The sequence below is a fragment of the Echiichthys vipera genome (genome assembly GCF_963691815.1).
Source record: "Echiichthys vipera genome assembly, chromosome: 17".
Classification (NCBI taxonomy): domain Eukaryota; kingdom Metazoa; phylum Chordata; class Actinopteri; order Perciformes; family Trachinidae; genus Echiichthys; species Echiichthys vipera.
In genome coordinates this window covers 24,867,719-24,889,956 of record NC_139842.1, presented here as the reverse complement: position 1 = coordinate 24,889,956, position 22,238 = coordinate 24,867,719, and the positions used below count along the sequence as shown (strand labels likewise).

Genomic DNA, 22,238 nt, shown 5'->3' with positions numbered 1-22,238 from the left:
ACATCCAATCTGATCTTAAAGGTATATACACGCAGACATCACATTCAATCTGATCTTAAAGGTATATACAGGCAGACATCACATCCAATCTGATCTTAAAGGTATAAACACGCAGACATCACATCCAATCTGATCTTAAAGGTACATACACACAGACATCACATCCAATCTGATCTTAAAGGTATATACACACAGACATCACATCCAATCTGATCTTAAAGGTATAAACACGCAGACATCACATCCGATCTTAAAGCTTTATACACTCAGACATCATATCCGATCTTAAAGGTACACATAGACGTCACATCCGATCTTAAAGGTATATACACACAGACGTCACAACCGATAGACCTTTTCAAAGTTGTAAACATAAACATTCTAAATGTGTCCAGTTTCATTCCTGTTGCAGTTTGTGTGGTTGACTTCAGCTGACAGGAAGTTAACATGGACCAAGGCTGTTGCCTAGCAGTGGATTTCCATTAAAAAGCTTCTGGTCTTAATGGGTTAAGAGAGGAGGCCACACGTAATTCCATTGTACATAATGACAATAAAGACGATTCTGATTCTGAACATTTAACTCCAGATAAGTTCAGTTTGAGAGTGTATGAGGCTCTGCACAAGGAAGGTAGTTGTTTCCTCCTGACCTTGGTGACAGGATGGATGAGGAAATGTGTAGTTGTGGAGGACAATGGCAGAGTGTGGTTTCTCTGGTTCTTCAGATAAAACGTGAAAAAAAAGCTCTAACCTGATGCTTTGGGGCTCATAAATCACTCTTTAGATGCTGCAGTCACCACAAAGAAAGTGATGTTGAAAACTCTGTAACTGGTTTGTAAAAGGAACTAAGGAAATGATTGGCAATGACACTTTCCCTTTTGTAATGAATATATTATTTATTTCCATACACGTTTCAACATACTCAATTTATTCTTTTTTATAAGATGCTTTTTTTCCTCCACAATGCTTCATTCAACACATTCCAAATCTAAAATAAAGGGATCCAATGATCTGATCTCCCCTCTTTTAGAGAGTGACCACTCAGGAATGCAACACATAAAAACAAATAGACCATAAACATAAGGGGGAAAGCACACACCGCAGACAGACAGCTCTGGATGCTACAGACCTATTTGTACAAAAGCGTCAGAGTCAGTAGTTATTCAATATGGCAGATACCGGACAAAGTAGTAAAAAAAAAAATCAGTGGACAGTTAAGCACATTCATTATGCATCCAAGCAGCAGTCACCATTGTAAGCTCCCTCAGTATAACTATCACAGATATTACTTGCTCTCTGATGCCTCATTCCATTTAAATACACAGCAAACCTGCACAGTACACAAATGATGAAATACAAATGTAGTGTTAGGAGTCTTACACACCGCCTCCTAATGTTGAAACCATGCATCAAAGCACAGTGTGGTGCAGATAAGACGATATGTTCTGTCAAACTATCACTTTTCAGCAGCACACACTGTCAGGAGAGAAAACTGACCACAGGCTGATACAATAACAGGTCCCACCGCCAGTTGTGACAGACTGGCTTTGCCATGGCAACGAAAGGCTCCTATCGCGGTGCAGAGGTTATGGGTATTAACTGACGGCACATTGACAGGGATGGCTAAATGAAAATTAACAGAAAATAAAAGCAAAATAAATGTCTTTTAACATGTTTTTTTTTCCATTCTCGATTTCAATCCAAAGACACTTCAATTTTAAATGTTAATCAGCACACAGTTTTCAGCAGGGTGAGGTTGACCATTCAATACTGAAATGTGAAATGTGTTGAAAAGGAACAAAAAGAAAAAACTATTTAATGTACAGTTTAACTGATGACAACAGAACATAATGTGGAATGATGATAAAACATATTTTAATCACCTCAATGAGAAGAGATATGACAGTAATGAGGCCTAAACTTATACACGCACGCACGCACGCAAGCACACACGCTCGCTCGCACACACACACACACACACACACACACACACACACACACACACACACACACACACACACACACACACACACACACACACACACACACACACACACACACACACACACACACACACACACACACACACACACACACACACACACACACACACACACACACACACACACACACACACACACACACACACACACACACACACACAGTGCTGCATTTCCACAAAGCAGTCATTATGTCAGGAACAACAAGAAATAATTCACCACTTTGTAAATACTCAGTTATTAAGCATAGAAGGTTTGGCATGCCAGCTCTGTCATATTGCAGTTAGGGGAGGGGAGGTGTGTGTGTGTGTGTGTGTGCGTGTATGTGTGTGTCTCATGGTGAAAGCATGCGTGTGTAAGAGAAGGCGTCAAAGAAGAAGTGGTACAAAGGGGTGAGTGAGGACACGCCATGAGGCAGGTCATGTGACAAGTACAAGTGTCACTGGTGTTAAACGACTTCCTCACACGAGGAACATGCACTCACGACTAAGTGAGAAGAACAGAGCTCCACATTCAGCATTACCATCACCTCAAGCTGTCTCAGCATTAGTGCACAAGAAAAGGCTTCAAAGGACATTGGTTGATGCTTAAGCTTCATAAGAAGTGATGGATGATAAGACATACAGTGTCATACACACTGTATATCTCAATATCTAACAACAGAGAAGTCATTCATGGTAGGCGAGGCATCATCAGTCCCTGATAATGACTGAATCCCCAGACAAACAACATGAAGGCATATATTTATTTTCACCACTGATTTTAATTTGGCTGCGCTGTTCTGACGAAGACATTTAGAGACAATGTAAATTCTGAGCGTATTCAGCATTCGATGGAATCTGAGATCTTAAAAACTGATACCGTATTCACATCTGTATGCTAAATATGAAGCTACAGCCAGCAGCCAGTTACAGTAGCTTAGCTTAGCAAAAAATAATGGAATCAAAGGGGAACAGCTAGCATGGCTCAGTCCAAAGGTAACACAATCAAAGAACATTATCTGTTGTTTGTTTATCCATACATAAAAAACAAATGCTGTGTCTCAAATCACGCCTTTCCACCCTTAGACTTAATATTTTGAGTACATAGTGCATACTGATTACGTATGGAAACTGCACCACAAATACCCGGATAGTGCACTCAAACGGTCAAAAAGGTGAGTGTGGGACACTACTCACCCTCACCGGTCACAATCTTTGCTCTGTAGCGGCGGCTGTGGAACCACCAATCTATTTTCAAACTGGTGTAAATGGAGGGTGAGTAAGATGCAGCGGATGCGATTGAAACGGTGAACACCTTACTATACAAATGTGAGTCATAAATGTGTTTTATTCACTGAGTCCCACTATAACAGCTAGTAGATATTTTAGCAGCAGACAGTATGTGGCAGTAATACTCCGTCTGTTTGCAGTTCAACATTAAAAAGTAGAAGAAGCAGTTCCAGGAAGTGCAAAATGCAAACACCACCCTGTCAAAATGCACGCACGCCTAAGTGAGTAAATGGTGTACACAGTGTACTACATCGAGATGTACTGGGGGAAGTATCCGAAATGAGACACAGCAGAAGTCTTGGTTTTAAGCTAGGCTAACCGGCTGCTGCCTGTAGCTCCATATTTAGCACACAGAGATGAGAGGGGTATCAAACATCTCATCTTACTCTCAACAAGATAGCAAATACACAGATTTCCAAATATGTCGAGCTATACCCATAAGCCGTACAAAGCTCAACATGGCTTTGTTTGAGACATACATGATTTGGAGTAGGCTGTACAAAACTGAAAGCAAAGCACATGTGGGCTACTGTATGAATCTCAGACAAAACAACCAAAAGTATAGCCATCTGCAGACACTATTTGGCATGACTAGCTTCAAGCTATAGTTTAGCTACCTCTATATGCATAAGTATTTGACTCTGAAAATGAAAGCCACTGAACATATGTATTGGAAACAGTGCATTTCAAATCCTTAGGTAGCAGCAGTGGTCAAGGCGGTTGAAGGGGCGGTGGACAGAACACAGGGCAGACTTTAGTGAACTATCACCTCACCACAGAGCTGATGGGTCGATAACAGACAGAAAGTGGGCCTCTTAAGGTAAAATCGTGAGAGACAGGCCTGTGGGGGAGAAGGGTCTGACAGAGCTGATGAAGATGATCTCAGCTAGCTGTCCTTTGGTTCGAGCTGAGCTTTGTGGACAAAGCAGAGCTGGGCACATCTGGAGTGAGAGGGAAGAGGAGCGGCACCTAACATGACCGAGGCACAGAGAAGGAAGGAGTATCAGTGTCTGTGTCTGTGTGTGCGTGTGCGTGTGTGTTGTGTTGGTAAGAGGACAAATGGTTTAGCAGGCACAGCCCCCGTGGCTCTCTGATGGCGAGTCTTTAAGGGCCTGGTTCCTGTGGTTGGATACAAGGTTGATGTCTCCCTCCATGCTCTCGTTCATCTTCTCACAGATGACGTCCACTAGACGCTCAAACACCTGCTTCACGTTGATGTTGTCTTTGGCGCTGGCCTCAAAGAACTGGAATCCTAAGGGGGGGGGGGGGGCAACATGGTTTAATTTAATTTACTACTAACAAATACAGTGTACGTATAAATACTGTACATGCATGAATACCTGTTGTAGGAGCTAGCAGGAAGACGTTTTACAAAAAGACAAAATTGTGTGCGTAAAAGAATTTCTACCTAGCTCCTCTGACAGTCTCTGGCCATCCTCTGTGGGTACGAGCCTGTCATCCTCCAGATCACACTTGTTACCAACCAGGATCACCTGAGCATTGTCCCACGAGTAAGTCTTGATCTGCGTCGCCCTGTAGGACACGTAAAGTTTCACACGTCAACATGGCTGAAAGCAGTAAGAAAACCTGGATCCCGTTTAAATGCAGACCCTCCATGATTTATCTGTCCTTCAAGGCAACATAGAATCAAACAAATCAGATTTCCTACACTGACAGAATATTGACCAAAGGGTGGTTGGCACTATCATTAAAAGTGTATGTAGTGCCACTAATGGGAAACAACTAAGACATCAAAATTTGCAGCATCACTCTGACTTGGTGCGTGCATGTCATCTCATTTTGGTTGCAACTGCAATGCACACTGCAAGAGTCTGCATTCAGCTGTACATTTGTATGAAAATGCTGTGGAATATGGTAACCAATGCAAATATTTTACGGTGAGGTCATCTAAGTATGTTACACATTTAGTGAACAGTTGGTGAAATCTGTAGGAACTAGAGATGCACTGATCCTATGCCTGGATCAAATATCCTCTCCGATATTGACAAATTAGCTAATTTCTTTTTTATTAATATCATAAACAGAAATACAGTTACAGCGATCTAGTCACTTCAATTCTATGTTTGCAACCGTGGTTATATATTACAGTTTCAAATATCTGTTTGCAGTGCACTTTACATGGAAGTGTTATTTCTTTCTTTTTGCTGCTAATGTACACTTTGTTATTTGTTAATAAATAATATTAAGTCCATTTATATCTGTGTTAATTTGTTACACCTGATGTCTTCACTCACATGGACAGGTACTGTTGTGGGAATTTTGGATATTTGTAATTCATAATCATAGTTTTATCAGGTCAGACACAGTTCAGTGTCTCCTCTGTCTCACATTCTTAATGGATAATGCAAACAACTAACTCATGATGATATATTGGCACATTTGTGCATCTTGACCCTGTGTTAGAGACCTTGTGATGAGAGAGGTTCAGAATGTTCAGAATTGTAATGTCTAAGGGATGTTTTTGTTTGGTCTAAAGACGTCACCCAACCAGGGCTATTGGCGTCCTGTCCCTCTAACTAAAAGACTGTGTGAGATTTGACATATCGTCATTCCCTGCTAGACTCTAACTTGTGAGGATGTAGTGATGAACGTATTTTTGTCTGCAGAGGAAAATACTTTGGCAAAATGAACCACGGAGAAAAAGCTGATCCTGTTTGTTGATCTTTATTGAAGTATCTATTTCCACAACAGTACACACTTCATTCATTCAACAGTAGGATCAGATCGGTATCAGGTATCGGACCGGATCGGATAAAAATGGATCAGTGCATCTCTAGTAGAAACGTAGTGAAAAATAATCTTGCAAAAAAATGATAATCCGTGGTATATGGCTGACTTCACACCAAGTTTAATTCAACCCTCGATTCGTTTTTGAGATAATGTAACAAAATGACAAACGATATCTACAACATAATAAACAGAATCTCCTGGAGTTAGTATCAAGAGACCAAACTGTTTAAAAATGTCCGACTCACCAGTCCTGAACTGCGTTGAAGGAGTCCTGGTTTGTGATGTCATACATGAGCAGGAAGCCCATGGCTCCTCTGTAGTAGGCTGTCGTGATGGTGCGGTAGCGCTCTTGTCCTGCTGTATCCTGCACACACACACACACACACACACACACACACACACACACACACACACACACACACACACACACACACACACACACACACACACACACACACACACACACACACACACACACACACACACACACACACACACACACACACACACACACACACACACACACTATATTTATTAATATCTATAAAACCAAGAAAAAAAATGTATTCCCTGTGAATGCATTTGAAAACCACAAGGGGGCGACATTGCCCAAACTTTGGTTTGTTGCTGCAATACTTAGCTCTTACAAGTCAGAGTTGCCACCTACACAGTATACAGTATGTGGAGTAGATCCATCATTTACTTACTAGCATGAGTAGTCTATTAGCAGTCTAATTCAGAAACATCTGGCAGAATGCAGATGGACAGTTATTGCAGATTGAACAGATGAGGAAACTTCTTCCCTCAAACACCACCCTTCATGTTACAGCTGGGGCCCTTCTGTGTGGAGTTTGCATGCTCTCCAGCTTCCTCCCTCAGTCCAAAGACAGTTGTTGGGTTAATTGGTGACTGTAACTTGCTCATAGGTGTGAATGTGAGCTTGAATGGTTGTCTGTCTCTATGTGTCAGACCTGTGATAGACTAGCGTCCTGTCCAGGGTGTATCCTGCCTCATGACGATGTCAGCTGGGATCGGCTCCAGCCCCCTGTGACCCCGTCAGGGGTAAGTGGTTGCCGATGATGGATGGATAGGTCGGTTTGGTCAGGTCTACGTCATACAACCACATTTCAACCATTTATCCATCGCTTTTAGCTAACTGTTTAGACGTCTCTGCTTGCTCTCTTGCTAGGTTTCACACACTCTCGATCACAACAAGTGTTCAGGTGTTACAGCTGGCTGTCTTTTTTTTAATGGTATAGTCATTTATGTTTGTTTTTTTCAAATAATTGAGCTACTTTGCATTTTGGCAGCTGCAGTTCCTACGTATGGTTAGTAAAAAAACTCAAACTGACAGAAATCGCTACAGTACAACACTATGCATGATGAGAAGTCATATTAAAGGAATTTCAGTAATGGAAGTATTTTCAAATTACATTAAGTCAGTGTTATGTCTTGTTTAATGAACAGTGAAAAAAATTTAAAAGATAGTTATGGATTCTGCATACTGGGAAATACAGGGCAAAGGAACAACTGCACTCTGTGTTACCTTCATGCATTTCTCTCCTTCCAAGCAGCAGTTGGCTGCACACCACACCAAAATGCCACTTGCTTCACCCCATGCAATCCTTGAGAGAATGGCATTTAGATATGAGCTCCCGCCACAATCATTTCTCATCAAACCAGGACTGGCTTGCATCCAGCAAGAAAATCCCACAGATGACATCATTCAGAGGAGGTGTGGCCACCGGGCTGTGTTGCCCCCCTGTCATGGTGAGTTTATCAGAGGCATCTTCTAATTGAATGTACCCTATGTGCGATGTCACTGTTGACAGCTCAAAATAGTTCAGTGGATGCTCAAAGCTATAAAAATGGAACAGGTAGACTGAGTCAGTAGAGCAACTCCCCTCCACTCCCGCGGTTACTTTGGTAACCTGTCTTTCATTTGCATCTGGGGCCTTAGTGTGTGTTTCTGTGTTTGTCTGATGTTTTCCTCACAGAGAGGAAGGGGGAGCAGGAGGAGCAGGAGCAGGAGGAGCAGGAGGAGGAGGAGGAGTGGGTTGTCCAGGTTACCAGAGGCCAGTGAGGGTTATGAATGTTCCATTACAGCCAGGACTGCTCTGGGTGGTCTGCCCAAATGATCCATCTCACTTTATAAAATGGACAAGACATATGACATTCTGCTGCCCAAAACCAGAGACAGCAGAGGGGGAGAAAAACATTTCTTACTCACTGTTATATTCTTTTTCTTTCCAGTGCCACAGTCCGACTCCTTAATCAGGACATATTCTAGGTTTATTCTTATCATCCTTGCAGAGATGAACAAATATTTGGCAGCGTAATGGGACATCTAACCAAATAGACACTTTCCAGCGTTGCTATAATCAACCCCAGCCAGTAAACAAAGGCTGCCTCTTCATGTGTATATGTATGATGACTGATAGGGAGGGGTTTAAATCAGGCCTCTTCATGGTCAGAGACTCTGACGTCACTGGGACCCTGATCTTTAAACATGCGTCACCTGCGTTGAGATTACTGACACAAAGCAGTGGCACACACACAGGATATCGTCCCCTGGGCTACCGTACACACAACATTAAGTGTGGATGTGTTTATTCTCAGTGTGGCAAAGGTGTGTGCGCATTTGCTCAAAGATCAGAAACGTATTTCCATGACACAAAAAGGGGGGGATGTGAACAATATGTGTACACAGCGTGAACACATAGTACATATGCTTGAGCTCTGCGTATTTACTGTGTAAGGGCCATGTGGTGTGTTATCAGCCTAGCCTGTTTCCATGATACACAAAGGGAGGCTAGCAGCTGGCAGAGAGAGATCATCAACAGTACTCTTTGTCTAAGGATCTGGTGAAATCTCTTACAGATGGTGTTCAACAGGAGCTAACAGGAATTTAACAGCCCGGAAATTTCACAGAGTTGATTATTAACACCACAGGGAGGAATCGTACTAAGACATGCTCGCGGGTCCCACACCCTTTAAATACACTGCTACATGGCGCTGCAGTATATCTTCATTATGTCTCTGTCAGATACTGATAGGGAACTTCCTCTACTTCCTTAGCTTAGGAAATACCAGCTCTCTTTGTCATTCACCACCACTAGTTACGTCAAGGCCAGGCAAGCACAGCATGCCACCTTCTGAAAACCCAACTAATCACAGAATTACCTAACATACATTATAGAGTCATTACAGTTAATTCTTTTGCCCTCCTCCTCAGCTGTGAGAGTATCACACACTGCTAACACTGCATGTCATTTAATAGCAGACACATGTTTGGTAGGTGAGTGTGTGTTTTGGTGTGGGCTCCTCTGCTGCTGATTCATCTTGGTCCCAGTTTGTGTATTAGTGGCTCAGATACTGTTGGTTCAAATGAATCATCTGTTTGAACAGCCTAAACAATGTGTATCAATAGGATTTGTAGTGTACTGTGTGGAATGTGTGCTGGGAAATGAATTATACACCTTATGATACAAGGCAAAAGCCCTGTGATGGATACCAGGATTCATTTTTTATTGAGACTGACTGCATCTCCCAAAAGGTTGAAATATTACTCCAAAAATTTAGTACTGCACTTCTGTAGAGTTGGGATATTACAATGGAGAAAATCCAAACAGCTGAGATATCCTGTTCTTAGTTTGGGTCAAAATCTATATACACACCCAATGAGAGATAACCCTGATGACGTTTCCAGGGCCACTGATGACATTTAACAACTGTTTCAGTGGCTTTGCAGTACGCCTCCTACTTAAACAGGCTTTTATTGAATTGGTGGAGTTCCACTTTAAACAGTGATTGTTAAAATTCTAACTGCTAACTGGCATCCACCGTATTTGCGTAGTATTTTTAGTTATGAGTTACACTGACTGCTGCATGACTTGCTGCAGACCCTGGGACCACAATAGCAGTACGGCTTAAAAGTCCTGTTCCAATTCCGGTCATCCATTCGACGTCCAAACTAGGTCCACTATTTGGACGTCCAACCATGACCCAACTTGGACATCATATCCACATTCATTATTCATCCTTGAACTGGGAACATTTTTTGGACATCTATGACAGGTGCACAAAATGCACATGTGTTTTTATTTGTTATTTTACATTTTCCTGTTTCCCATATCCCATATGCCCTGATTCAACAGCTTGATTGTCTCAGCAGCAGGTGATAATTGAACGAATACAAATGTATAATGAATTTCCTATTCAAGCTAGCTGCTGAGCCAAACAAAGCAACAGGAAATTACCTGGTACAGAAAACATTGCCCTCCATCATCTTGAAACATGGGGGGCTATAAATAGCCCTGACACGGAGATCCCATGGACATCAACGTTGGATGTTTGGTAAACGTTGAAAAAAGACTTCTTCTGGCGTTATTACATTTGAAATTGGGCGTCCAAAAATGACATAGAAAATATATCATTCCGATGTCAAACTGAGCAGTTGGTCAGCTCGCCTACAGCCAACAGTGAGTGGAGTCTGCTCAAACAAATGAACTGGCAAACATGCTGTTCGTCTGTTATACATTCTGCAGCGGTGGCCCGTAAATGAACCTAAGGTTGATGGCTGTCCTGTAATGGCAGCAACTAGTTTGCTTCTCTGGCGGGTAGTCGGATTTGGAGCAGTCTGGGATCAGACCTCCGGTGCTGGGGTTTAGACTGGCTGAAGATCCAGCGATCCTTTGGTTTTAACTGGCTTGTTATTAAATTTACAGCATCAAGCTAGGGTCAAACCAGACGCTTTAGGCCATGGGTGTCAAAGTCAAGGCCCGCGGGCCAGATCCAGCCTGCGAGTGAATGATCTTGGCCCTCGGGATGATATTTGATTAGTATTAGAACCGGTCCGCACGCCACAGCCGCCTGCTGGTGTTTTTAACGCACCAAAACTACAATACCCACAATGCAATGGTAGCCCGCAAACTCACTGCAGCGCAAGTGGGCCAGCATTCAGGGCAGATGTCAACTTTCAGCACCCCCCCCAATGATGGCTAAAGGGAAGGTGGACGATGAGAAAAGGGTGTTTCAAGGCAGAGCACATGTTCAGAAAGCTGTGTGTCTTTATCTTGATATTAAGGAACATGTTTTCTTTTCTTTTTTGCTGTTTGCCTGTTGAAAATGTTTTCCTTGAAATAACTTAAGTCATAAGAAAATATTGCTTTATTTATTTAATTATTAAATAAAATACGGTACACTGTGTTAGGTCTTGGTTTAATAGGTTAAATGCAATCATTTTAATATGTTTTAATAAACATTGAACCAGTCCGGCCCTCGGCTTGTAGCAGATTTGTTTTTTTGGCCCTCTGATGTATTTGACTTTGACATCCCTGCTTTAGGCCCTTGTATCATTTTTGGACTGGGGGGTATTTCTCAGCAAGTGCTAACTGATGCTAACACGGTCAGCAACGCAGTAAAACTTACTGGAGAGTCCCACCTCCTCACTGACCTTCACCCACGCCTCCTCTTTTTTTTATTTTGTCGCAGTAGAAGACGGCAGTGGTGTCGTAGAGCACCGGGTGCCCACACACAGCTACAATTAGCTTCTCCTCCATGTTGGTCTGAATGTAAACAACCGTAAGTGAGGGAAGCGACGTCATTGGCTTAAACTCGTCGCTGATTGGATGGCGCGGCGAGATGTCCCCTGAAAAGTTCAATATTTTCAACTTTAATCATGCCGCTTCAGACACACCAGACACTTCATTTGCGCCATTCGCTCCGCATCTCGAGTGCCAGACACTCGTGCCCTCGCCGCCTGAATCACCTGTCATTACGTCATTTGCATTAATTTTCAATGTAGAGTTGTCGCTCAATTTGCATCATTCGTGTCTGGTGTGAATGCAGATTTATACCAACATGATGCCTGACAATTATGCTCAGTCTCACTGTTTTGGCCGGTACTAGCTCGTGGTTATGGAGTTTGCGAGCAACAGGATGCTGACTGCAGTTCACTAAAGGTCATCGTCGGTGTCACTAATAACATGTTCTTTTCTGAAAGTTACACAGAGGACCTTTAGGCTTTTTTGTGTTATCCTTATGTTCTCTTTTTATGTATTATCTGAGCAGATGTTTTTTTTAAATAAGATTGTCTCATAAATCAGTCAGAGTCGATCAAAAAAGCCACAAACTTGTGAAATGTGATAATGATAAATTCTCAAAACTCATAATGACATACGCTAAACCGAAATACCAAACTGAATTGACAAAGAGGAAGCACGGTTATACAGACCATAAACATTAACTGCAAACAAAAGCATCACTAAAACTGCAGTTCAAAGATGGCTGAATAAACATAAACCTTATGAGCTAGGCCAGCTTAGTATTTACAGCATGGCTACTGTATTGTTTCACTACCAAAATATATGTATTATCGCAATACCTTCTCTGCAATAATCACTGCATTTACACTTTTTGTATTTACAATTGTAGTGACAAACCCACAGAAACGTATCATTCATTTGTATCCAGGTCTTTGTTTTATTCTGCAACTTCACCGTCTTGTTGTAAAAGCTCTAAAAACACACTGTACTGTAGCTGCCCAACAAACAGTTAACAGACACAGTAAGCAAGCTGCTGTTGAAAATAGTGGAACATTTAGCAGCTAAAGAAGGATCGATGGTAATGTTGCTCCTTATCTGATTGATGTGCAAGAGTTGTGTATTCTAAAGTTTGCTAAAAAGTGATAATGTGTAATGTGATGAGTTCAAAGTTTGTTACTACTGCCCCCAAGTTTCCAGACAAACCATACTGCATATTAAATGGCAGGCAAATGACCTGCAGATCTAAGGAAAGAAAGTTTCTTATTGTCTTTTTACCCTGACCTAATTCTTTTACTTGAGCTGATCCGTCTCCTTTATACATTAATGTGAATACTGAGAACACCAGTAGATGCCAGATAAGGGTAGTGAGTAAGAATGTGTATGAAACCATGAGGAAGTCATGCTTTTTACTCTTGCATAATTCTCATGCTCAACTTGCACAAGGGCCAAACCTGTCTTTCAAAGGTCTTCTACCTTCTATTTCCAAGGCTGACTGACAGAGACTTCTTGGTGTAAACAAGCATTCCATATTGGCTTACCTTCTTTTTTTTCTCTCTGTGTTTTTCTTTATTTACATCTAAAGCAGGTGTCTCAAACTGATCCAGTAAAGAGCCGCTGTGGCTGCAGGTTTTCATTACAACCAAGCAAGAACACACCTGATCCAACAAATCCAACTGTGTAAAGGAGATTCAGTTGGTTGAATAAGTGGAGTCAGGTGTGTTTTTGCTTGGTTGGAATGAAAACCTGCAGCCACAGCGGCCCTTTCCTGCATCAGTTTGAGACACCTGATCTAAAGCAATGCTATCTCTAAAGTCCCACTCCAGATTTAAAAACAAATCTAATTTAAGCAATATTTTATATAATATGGATTTCCCGTAAAAATAAAGATCAAGCTTCTACCTGAGGTTTACGAAGAGACTGAACCGCGCAAACGACTCATCAAGATGACTTAACACATTGGAGAGAATCAGCCATAGGCCTACATGTTTGACTTTCAGACAGGAGGCGCTGGGGAAGTGGAGCCTCTTGGATCGCCGACTATGGCAGGTGCAACTCGTGGTTGCAGTTGGATGGACGAACATGGAGCACAAGCAGCCTGTCCATGGAGCTAACCTTGGTGACCTGCAACTAAGTTATAGTTAATGCGTCCGGAACCCGGTGTCTGTCAGACACAGACTCAGATGAGGAGTCTGTTGTCACAGAAATCGGCGACAAGCAGGCGTATCAGAATGGTAAGTGTAGTTAGCATCTTTTATTAGTTTCTGTGGTTTGTTAGCTTGTTAGCTTGTAACTGTCAGTGACTGACAGCTCTGATGGCAGTTAGTTTTCTCTCTGTACTGACGGACCGCTCTGCAGTGGAGCTTTCAGGTTTCTTTGCCGGTGTTGTGTCCAGATTGTTCCCCCGTCGAATAGTGTATCACATATTAGACAGTGACTGATTTATGGATTAGTTACGTATCAACTAAAGCTTGCCCAACTTGTCTGAATGTCAGATTGCAGAGAAGTACACAGACTGTGTTGAATACAGACATTCACTATAGTCATATGTCAGACATTTTAGAGGACAGAAACAGAAGAAAAACACTGTTTTGAGTGGAGGGGTACTTTAAAAAACTGGAGCATTAATTTTCTTAACAATTACAAATTCAAATGCACATGAAGCTCAGGTATGAAATAGATTGAGAGAGACAATGGACTTTATACTAAAACAATGTAATAGCTGTGCAGTTTGGCATCCAAAGCCTGTTGTTTATGCTACAAATTGCAGTGTCACAATGTCATACCACAAATAAAAACCACAATATATCTTTAATCCACTCACCCAGATCTGCAGCTTGATCCTCTTGTCATTGCGGAACACAGTCTTGACCTTGAAGTCAATGCCCACGGTGCTGACGAACGCGGAGGTGAAGGAATCGTCTGCGTAGCGGAACAGGAAGGAGGTTTTTCCCACGCTGCTGTTGCCAATGATCAACAGCTTAAACATGTAGTCAAAGTTCTGGTCAGCCGCATCCTTTTGGGATGGCTGCTGCTGGAGCCGTGAGTCATTTGATGCCATCTAGAGAGGGAGCACAAGGACAACAGAATTAACCAAACTATTTTACCAAACTATCTCACAGCACTATGACTGCAATCAGTCTCTAAACATGGCTGGTTAGAATCAACATGGGCTGCAAAAGAATATACTCATCAGTGAATAAAACAGGTGTCACTCATTATATGACCTCTGTGTGGAACATCAGTCGGGTGGTATCAAGTGGGAAAAGATCCAGGTGCCCATTGCCAGTCACACCTAACACCAAAGACTGAAGAGAGACCACCTATTATCACTGACCAGCTGTCAAGCAATGACACACCTAAGAAGTATCCACCGATGAAGCTCTGGAAAAGCTAGTAAGTGAACCCTGAGTCAAGATTATTTTTGAATGTAAACACATCTCTCTAACTTGCTAAAAAATTTGCCATATCAACAAACAAAAGGCACCTCTCTAGCCTTCCGACCACTAAAAGCGCTCTACATGCTACACCCTGATTACACTGATGGCAGAGACTACAATGCAAGTTGCCACCTGCTCATTGGGAGATATCTAATTTGCATTCACACACCTACGTGTCGACTGGAGGAGCTGGGAACTGAACAGCCAACACCTCTGTACCTCCTGAACCACAGCCTCCCATGTGTCAGTGTCAGTGGTCACAGCTTGTTTCCACTGCTGCCATGTTGTAAATAAAAAAAGCTATCAATTAAATACTTAAAAACTTCACAAAAACACTGAAAAATTGATTTTTGCCTTAAAATGTCTTCAAATGTCTAAAACCAAAAAATAGTCAATTCCATGCAATTCCATGATGTGAAGAGAGAAATTAGAAAGGTCCAGGAGGAGAAAAGGACAACAAAGATCCTTGGCCAGACACTGCTGTTCATGGTTGGTACTCGGGTGGAAGGATGCAAAATGTATGCTTGTGAGCTTTCTTTGATCAACTGTCGGTGGTGGAAACATTCAAAGGAGAATAGCAATGTGAAGACCAAGCAAACATTGGATGTAACACACAGCACACTTTTCCGGCACATCTTGTTTGTTCACATGAGAAGAGCACAGAGCATCTATAACCTGCCTGAGATGCAGACGAATCTGCTGAGCTCATGTTTCATTTGCTCTGGCAGTTATGTCTGGCCCCTCTCTTATTCACAGATTTCCAGCAACTTGAGATCGGAGGGGCCAATTACGACCTTTGGACACACGGATTGACATATGGATTGACATCATCATAGCTGGAATTCTCCATCCAGCGCTGCTTAGCAGGCTCACTGATCAAACTGTGAAACTAGGCAGCCCTGAGCAAATATGAAACAGGATTATGTAACTGTGTTTTCTCAAACGCATTTTAGTTTACTGTTTAGCTGTAATTTGATCAAGTTTGTGACTTGTTTTTTTTCTGCTTCAAAACGGACCAGGTGCTGCCCAAACTTGCATTTGTCGCTCAGCGCTATCCTGTTCCATTGCTGGTTCAAAGTCTACCCAACTGCATCCAGAAACATTTTGGTCTGCACAGTTGATAAGGACACATGTGAGACCATCCTGATCTCATGAGCTCTGTTGTATTTTACTCTCAGATCAGTCTGGTAACGTGCAACAGAGCAAATTTGGAGAAGTTTGCCAAGCGACGAAACCAAACAGCGTTGGTTTTGAGGCAGGAATAAGTGTGACAAAACGAGAGGCAAGTGTTCAGTGTAAACAGCATGGAGGCTTCCACCGATGAGATGAGCAGGTATAGAGCAAGCTGCTCACTAACTCTTTGTTCTCTGGATCCTTCTGTTGAATATGGACCGGGCTCCTGAAATTTTGCCTTTTATCCGTAAATTCACGTTACACAAATGGCAAATATCCTTTACCCACATGTTGTTTCCTTTCTGAGCTTTGCCCCGAGCTGTTACTACGTCATATGCTTTGTTAATCTGATTGGTTGATTTAGCCCGTATGTTGCTGATAGACAGATGGTTTGTCCAATCAGCAACCAGTATTTTCACCCCATCCCAAAATATCTCCAAACCAGAGTTCCCAGATGGATCTGCTGAGACAATGTGAATCATGCAAATCAATCCATCTGGAGGAGTCAGGTTATAACAACCCCTTGGACATCAAAAATTAACTGAGAGCTTTCAGACTAATATGTATTTGCAAATGAGTCTGCCGATGGCTTAATGTTCACCTCATGAATTCATGTTCTGTTCATCAATTAACTGACTGATCCACTTAGTGTTTCAGCCCTGGACTCAACCATGCTCAACTCATTTGAATATAACAGAAGTTACAAAGTATAGTTGTTATTGATGTACTATTGCATCACAGCTTGGCCAGATGTAAGTGAAACCCTTCTGATAAATGTTATCCTGTTATGACTCCACTAGAAGGTTTGTTATCAAAATGAGAAATAACAGTGAGATCACATTTAGGAGAGCAAACACTGCATTTAAATTATGGGAAGCTACGTCCATGTCCATCTGCTTCATTGTTGCCATTCATCTCAGCATAATCTCTCCTAAGGGCAGGTATGAGATTACCTGACACTCTGTTTGGTGACATCCAAACAGAAGGAGGAGGGAGAGCAGCTGCAGCTTTGGGTTTGAAAGGGAGAGCAGAGGGTGCTGCTCAGCCCTGCCTCTCTCTGGTGAGACTTGTCTCCGTGGAGACCAAACTAGACCCATTAGTGGTCAAAAAGCAGTAAGTTCACTCAGCTTTTACCCGGCCAGATGGAGGTCTCCATAGCAGGATAAAGATATCTTTCAAACTATCACCAATGGCTAAGCAAAGAGTAGACAAGGACGCTCATTTCTGAGGAATCAGAGAAGCCTGGCAAAATTGTTTACTGTGGGTACACATGTTTACGCTCATAATAACTACAGTGTCAGGGTATAAGGATCTATGTTCCTCAATTGTATTCTGGTAGCTTAATGTATGAAGCTGTGGTTCTGTTAAAACAATGATAAAAGAAGTGATGGCTGCATGAGTGAGGAAAAACCACAGACTTCAACCCTATGAATTATTAAATACCGATATGTGCTGCAATATAAAAAATGTTGCTGTGGCCTGATGAAAACATTGTGAAGACTTACTGGAAGCTATGCAATGTTGATAACCTTTGAAATTGTATGATGCATGTAAACTAACTTTCAGTTCAAGTAAAAGCATCCAGATCAAGTGGTCTTTTTTCGGCACTTGCACAAATCAAATAAGCCATCAAGACAATTTTTTTCATGTATCGACTATTAACAGAGAAGTCTGGGAGAGACGCTAACAGCCAGACGTGGCTAACACTGATTAGCTCGGGGCAGTACGGTGAAGGCATTAAAACTTTGTTTTCTGTGTAAGGACTCTTCTCATGCTACTGCAGAGGTCTGGTATTGTTTTCAGCAGTATTAGTGGTTAAAAAAGACGTTTTAATAAGTGCACTGTGCTGCCCCGAGCTAATCACTGTTAGCCACGTCCGGCTGTTAGTGACTCCGTTAATAGTTCCTACATGACAAAATTTGTCTTGATGGCTTATTTTATGTGTGTTAGTAACAAAAAAAGAAACAGGCATGGTTTTACGCTGGAATTGGATTTCCACACATGCAGTGTCACACATTTGACTTCCAGTCCACTGGAGTGAGAGGCTTTCTACACAACCTGTGCAACCTTGTGTGCTGGCTGATGTTGTAATGAAACGCTGCTGTTCACCAACAATACCACAATAGTCTTTCCCAACTTCACTTCACTGTTGAATGTGAAGCCTTGGTACAGACATACAACACTGAAAAGTGCTCTCTGTGTATTACATAAAGTGCTGTGTTCAAGCCAGAACTCCCAAAGGTCTTTCTAATCTCCCCAGACATTGCCAGTGAAAACCAAATCACATGATGCCCGTGCTGTTGAAGGGTCTCCGGGGGACATTTTTTGTGTACTTATAGATCCCATAGCATGGTTCCACCCACTCAAAACGTCTATTATTTTCTTACTCAAACTTTCCCATCAGCTCTGCTTAAGCCTGGGGTAGCTCCAGTCACATGCCCTTCATGTTGACTGTGCAGCTCAAAATGTCTAGGCAAATAAGGTTGCTAAAGTCATTTCTGACATGGCAGCCCCCACCCTCCATTTTTTTTTTTTTTTAACAAATATATATTACAAGATTCTGGTGTTTTCTTGTTGCTTTTTAGTGTTGCTTAATCCTGCGGTCAAGTTTCCTCTGCGTGTGTAAATAACTGACAAGAAACACACAGCACCAATTCAAAACAAAATCTGACCACTTAGAAAGTCTTCTTCGTCCACATGTTCGAAAACCACCGATGTCTGGACACACAGAGCACCATTGGCCAACAGAAAGCTTGAGCAGATCCCACTGAGCAGCTGAGAGGACTTAGATGAGGGGCCCCACATCAGCACCTGCCACGATATCTGGGCAGTCATCTCCTCCAAGTACTGAGGATAACCCTTTACTGAGCTGTGGCGTGGATGGGAATGGGAGCTCCTTTAGGGTTCACTGGAGTAGCATCATCTCCAGTAAAACAAATAAAGAGCATTATGGTGATGGGGATGGGGATGCTGGTGGAGCCAGGTCCCTCCTGGCACTGTTTGCTGAGCCAGGAGCCAGCAGGCTGCCTGGCCCGCAGGAAATGGGAAATGAGCAGTATTGATTAGTTGGCAGCTGTCACATCTGTTCTTTCATTAAGGGGAAGACTGAGAAGCAAACAAAGATGGGCGATAAAGGCCAGGACGTTGGTTTTATTTCGATAAGGTCAGTGGGAAAGGACGAATATTAGCCTGCAGGCCTACGCCACTCTATGCAACAGTGTGACCAACAAAAAGAAACATGAAGAAATACAATAGAGTACACGCACACTGGATCTCATTCCGTGTCAGCATAACTGAAAAAGAACAGGTAACTTTAGTCAGAGTGAACATGTCCCATTAGCACTCCAGCAGACATTATAAATCCTGTACTCAGAAACTTAAACCAACGTAGCCTACCTTCTTCTAGAAGAAAGCACACGTCCCACTCGGTTTCCTTCGGACTCCCGGTCAGTCTTGTGTCCGGCGGTGACGGTGAGATGCCGGCTAGAGTAGCCTCCGAAAGTAGAGCCAACACCTGAACTATCCTTCCCTGCTCCTCCAGCAGCAGCAGCGGCAGCAGCCCTCCTCCCGCGGCAGTACACCGTGTCTTCGTCCGTGTTGTGGAGCAGCTCCCGGATCTCGACGGTGTGTGTAACGCTGGCTGGAGCTCCCTGTCACACGGCTCATGCGGACACTGAAGCAGCCGCTGAAAGCTCCGTGTACACAGCTCCAGGAAAGGGCTGTACACAGTGCGTGCGCACGTGGGCGCGCGGGCACCAGACCAACACACACACCCTAGAGAAACAAAACGATTCGTTTTACACTTTCTACGGAGACTACAAGTGTGTCCAGGCTACTAAGTAGTTTAAAATATCCCCCCATACTTTTCTACAACGTTCATACATCATGTCTGTAGTGTTTTGTTCTGAAGTTACAGTTGTAAGATCTTTATTTCTCCCCTGTAAAAGCTCTTCTATGGTGTCCTGCCCATAATACCCCATCAGCAGGGCAGGATCAACAAGTTAGGGGGCTTCAGGGCAAAAATGAGCTCCGGGCCCCTACTGACTCACCATTCTTCACCTATTGTGTTGTTGAATTTAGCTGTGTCCGAAATCGTTCCCTCATTCACTCACTCACTATCCCCTATATAGTGTTAAATGGTGCACTATATAGGTAATAACGAGATTTCCGACACAACATAAGACTTTTCCAACAAATCCTTGTGTCAGTAGATGCGCCGGATTGTATGGGGAATCGGGTGCGTCCAGCATCGGGTACACAAACGGAGCTGTAATCCCGTTTGACAGTCTGATACAAACCTGCACTCAGGAGGATGGTTTTATTGACGTTGATCTTAATTTTAATGTTAAATCCCAAATAAATTGTTGAAATTCCGATGGTGTTAACGTGTGGTTTTGTAAACAATGGTTGTGTGTTGGGCAGCACGGTGCTGTGGTGGTTAGCTCTGTCGCCTCACTGTCGCAAGAGGGTTCCTGGTTCAAATCCCAGCTGGGCCCTTCTGTGTGGAGTTTGCATGTTCTCCCCATGTCTGCGTGGGTTTTCTCCGGGTTCTCCAGCTTCCTCCCACAGTCCAAAGACATGCACGTGTTAGGTTCATTGATGACTCTAAATTGCCTGTAGGTGTGAATGTGAGTGTGAATGTTTGTTTGTCTCTGTTTGTCTCTATGTGCCCTGTGATAGACAGGCGCCCTGTCCAGGGTGTACCCCGCCTCACACCCGATGTCAGCTGGGATCGGCTCCACTTCTATGATAGGGACGGATTTCAAACACAGCTCATATCTGATGTAGACCAGATGAGAATGTGTGAAATTTGGGGTGGGGTGTGGTCATGTGCAGGCACAAATCTAAATAACCTCTGCCAAGCGAAGTCAGCGTCATAAAGAAGATGCCGCTCTGTGGCGCCACTAAGCGTAATTTTGCTCCACTACTGTAGCCTACACATGTACAAAAAAAATACACCAACCATAAATCATGTAGGCTACGGATCTATAATACTGCCCGTCTGTGGGCAACCAAAATAAGTTTAGGTCTGGTCACCCTAATGTACCCTGTTTAAAGGAATAATTTGACGTTTTTGGGATGTACGCTTAATCATTTTCTTGCCAAGTCAGATGAGAAGATTTTTGCCTATCTCATGTCTCGAGCTAAATACGAAGCTACAGTGAGAAGCTGCTTAGCGTATACTATAAAAGACTCAGGAAACAGTTAGCCTAGCCCCCAAAGGTGACAAAATCTATCTACCAGCGCCTCTACAGCTCACGAATGAACATGGTGCATCTTCTTTAATCCTTACCAAAGTAAAGTGTAGGCATACGTTGGGGAATTATGTGCCTGTTTCTTGGCGGGGTGTAGTAAATATGGCAAGACTCAGGCTAAACACACTGTTAAGCAGAGAGCTGGATGGAACCACATCATTTTCTATGCGAAGCGGCAAATCTCTCACAGCACAACACATCAAGTAAAAGAGATATGACGTGTTAGTGATCTTCAGAGTTGCTGGTTGGTGGATTTGGTTACTTGCCACCAGAGCCAGGCTAGTTGTTTCCCTGTGTGCCAACTAAGCTAACCTACTACTGCTGAGGGGGTCGTCGCTAGTTTCCCAAGGTCCTATGTTCTGCTGTCGCTTTAGCCTCTGCCCTCACTGATTTAATTCAGCATTTTGTTAGGGTTAGTGTCAGGGTTAGGGGGTAGTGTTAGGATCTACATAAGTCTATTTACAGGGGGGTTCGACACTGATTGTGGGAAAAATAACAGACCGGGGAGCATAGGACCTTTTTTGGGGAAAGCAGGAAACATGGGACCTTTTTTTTCCCCGGTCAAATACAAAGAACACATGACCCGGGGGACATAGGCACACTCCCCTGCTGGTAGTAGCCTCATATTTACCGTGCAGACATGACAGCGGTATCAACGAAAGCTCAAAAAAAGCGAATGAGTGTATTACCCGCAATGTAAAACTATTCCTTTAAGTACCCATCATGTTAGCTGTGTCAACACACACACACAAACACACACACACACACATACACACACACACAACATGATCACTAAGATAAGCCAACC

The 22,238-nt window shown here is 42.9% G+C and overlaps 1 protein-coding gene across 1 annotated transcript; it reads right to left on the bottom strand.

Annotated features, from left to right (window-relative positions):
• Positions 1 to 947: 947 nt before the first annotated feature.
• On the bottom strand, positions 948 to 19,838 carry rab3db (RAB3D, member RAS oncogene family, b). The gene is made up of 5 exons (XM_083930705.1): positions 19,572 to 19,838; positions 14,387 to 14,623; positions 6,265 to 6,383; positions 4,677 to 4,801; positions 948 to 4,520 (listed from the first exon to the last, which is right to left on the bottom strand). Exons 2-5 carry the CDS (start codon positions 14,621 to 14,623, stop codon positions 4,333 to 4,335), a joined length of 669 nt encoding a protein of 222 aa, XP_083786831.1. The 5' UTR covers positions 19,572 to 19,838; the 3' UTR covers positions 948 to 4,332.
• Between the last annotated feature and the right edge of the window lie 2,400 nt (positions 19,839 to 22,238).